Raw genomic sequence first — 2,804 nt, 5'->3', positions numbered from 1 at the left:
CATTACCGTTATCATTATTGCCATCGTTACCATTATCATTATCATCCTTATTACTGTTGCCATCATTATCATTATTATTACTATTATTATTATTGTCATAATTATTATCATTATCATTGTCATTGTTATTATTAATATTATTGTTATTATCAATATAATCATTATCATCAATACTGTTATCATCATTATAGTTATCATTGTCACAATATATAAGTAAATGTTAGATTGACAGACAGTAGCTTATTTATTTGAATTAACGGGCATGACTGCGAAATTTCAGCCCCATTTTTGTTTGCGTCTCACCCGCCCTCCTTCCCTGACCCTTACACACCCCTAGCCCCACTCTTTCACCCCCCCCCCCCCCCCCCCCCCCCCCTCCCTCCCCTCCCTCCCTCCCTCCCTCAGATTCCTAGTCAGCGTCAGCCCTCCCACCCTTCCTAACATCCCCCGCCCTTTCCCTCCCCCTCCCCTAGCCGCTCCTTCCCCCTTCCCTCCCCTTCTTTCCCCCTTTCCTTCCTCCTCCTCACTACATCACTTCCTCCCCTCTTCTTTAGAAGATCTCTCGCTAAATAAGGAACCAGCGCATGAAAATTCCCGCCCATTGCAATCGCTCTATTTGTGTCATATGTCAATAATATTTATTTACATATCACCTAACAACTTTCATGATCTACTCGATGTCCTCCCCTATAATCTAGGTTGAAATTGTGGGTTGTATGATTATACAGTCATTGGTTATAGAATATTACTCAAAATCTGCCAAAAAATGCATAATAATGTACACACATCTGCCTTAATAACATTATATCTTTTGTACATTTATATATATCATCCGTTTCAGTATCTTTAAAATCCGAATTAATTTTACATGATTTCCTAAGAAAACACTCGTAAACCGCCAAACAGTGAACACGCTTACTTTTCCCAAGGGAAAGTTTCCTGAAATCCTGAACCCGTGGCCTGAGACGTCGATGTTAGAAGTGATGCCGCTTCTGTTGGATTTATATACCAACTCAGTTTCCAACACACGACTTACATTAGCAGTAGCGCAATAATCTAAGCTAAAAAAAACTTTTGATAGGTGGTAAAGCTGTCACAAACGACAAATTAGGCAAAAAAATCGGCTTCAGGATAACAATGATAATTGACTATCTAATAGAATTTCGGTTAGAGATTGTTTGAAATCTTCAGCCCAAAATAATCATTTAAATCAATTCAGTACATGCAATCAGTAAACTTGATTTATCTTTATCTATTAATCCATTCGTTAAGCGTTCGTAAATCAGATTAAAAAAAAAAAAAAATGAAACGTCTATCCGTAAAATATTAAAAGAAAACGAGAACGTTCCGTTTTAATCATAGAAAATATATTTTTTCATGGGGATACGTTCTTTGTACGGTAGATTTGACCAGTAAAGAAAATATGACAAATGCATCACGGTGTTTTCTTACACATATGTGTACATATGTGTAGATATACATATTCAATATATATATATGTATATGTATATATATATGTATATATAAATACATATACATATATATATTATATAAATATGTAAATATATATGTACATATATGTTTATGTATATATATATTGCTACGCCAGTGGGTCTTTGTCTCTGTCCTTCCAGCGCGGAAGGAGCGAGGCCAGGAGAGACGCAGTTAGCTGCTGCCCCTGGGAAGACCTCGCGTGTGACCCTTGTGACCTGATATACTTTGTGTTGCCCTGTTATAAGCTGTATTGTGCAGTGTGATGTGCTGCTTTCCCCCCTGTATGGTGCCTATAGAAAAGTGTACGGGTAAATAACTAGAGGAAATAAAGGAAAGACGGTTATTGTGTGTTTATTTCGTGCCCTGCCTTGCCACGTGGTGTGGCCCCTCGTGGTGTACTGGGACGCTGTGGTGTTCGGTGCCTCTTGGAGCTGTTCTGTGTTCACGACCCTGTGTTTAGCACGCCGTCTGCCTAGCCTGCCTCGTGTTGGTGGCAGATAGACGAGGCGGCCGGCGTAACATTGGTGTCAGAAGTGGGATTTGTGATAATTGAACAGTGAGACGCGCCGATTTATCATGGCGTCCAAAGATGGCGGCAGCCATGAGGGAGAGGAGGCAGGCACGAGTGAGGTGAAGCCGAGCCAGATGGACCTGATCACTGCCATGCTGGCCGGTATGAGGGAGGAAATGGCACAAAGAGCTCGTGAGCAGGAACAAATGGCAGAAGAGCAGGCACAGAGGGTAGAAGAGCAGGCTCAAAGGGCACGCGAGCAGGCGCAGCACCTCGCCGAGATGCAGGCAAGGAAAGCAGAGGAGCAGGCGCAGCACCTCGTCGAGATGCAGGCAAGGAAGGCAGAGGAACAGTTCTTCCATCTTGTTGATGTGCTACAGAGCAATCTCGCATCTGTGAAGATGGAAACGCAGCAGTACACCGACAAGGCCTGCAACGGCGTGAAGAGTGAACTGCTGGAGGAGGTGCAGACTCTGAAAGGCGAGGTTCAGGGCCTGAGGGAGGAGGTGAAAGCAGAAAGGCGGCGTCACGAGGTAGCACCGTCGCACGCGGAGAAGGCAGACGAGGTTCTGGCAACAGATGCCAGAGTGTCAGATTTACTGGGGTCTGCCTGGGGTCCGTGGCAGGGAACCCCCGGGCCTCGCAGCGTCGTGTCGGAGCCGGTGGCCGCTGCAGGAGGCTGGGGACCTATCGGAACCGCTCCCTTGGGTACAGGTGGCGGCAAACTCGGACCCGGTCAACCCGCCTCGTTGCCTCCCTCACCCCCTCCCTCCCCTCCGGGCGTGTTAGTTCACGGCAC

At 45.1% G+C, this 2,804-nt stretch overlaps 1 protein-coding gene across 1 annotated transcript in view; it reads left to right on the top strand.

Moving 5' to 3' along the window:
* Window positions 1–1,658: 1,658 nt before the first annotated feature.
* Window positions 1,659–2,804, top strand: part of LOC147468199 (uncharacterized) — a 3,053-nt gene continuing 1,907 nt past the window's right edge. Inside the window, exon 1 of the mRNA XM_086555049.1 lies at window positions 1,659–2,804. This exon is cut by the window's right edge and continues 1,907 nt beyond it. Coding sequence (XP_086411175.1) covers window positions 2,071–2,804 — 734 coding nt within the window. The 5' untranslated portion in view covers window positions 1,659–2,070.

This window comes from Penaeus japonicus, unplaced genomic scaffold, assembly GCF_977035675.1.
Source record: "Penaeus japonicus unplaced genomic scaffold, GWHDUDI00000001_assembly GWHDUDI00000030, whole genome shotgun sequence".
Taxonomy (NCBI): domain Eukaryota; kingdom Metazoa; phylum Arthropoda; class Malacostraca; order Decapoda; family Penaeidae; genus Penaeus; species Penaeus japonicus.
This window is presented reverse-complemented; position numbering and strand designations above follow the sequence as displayed.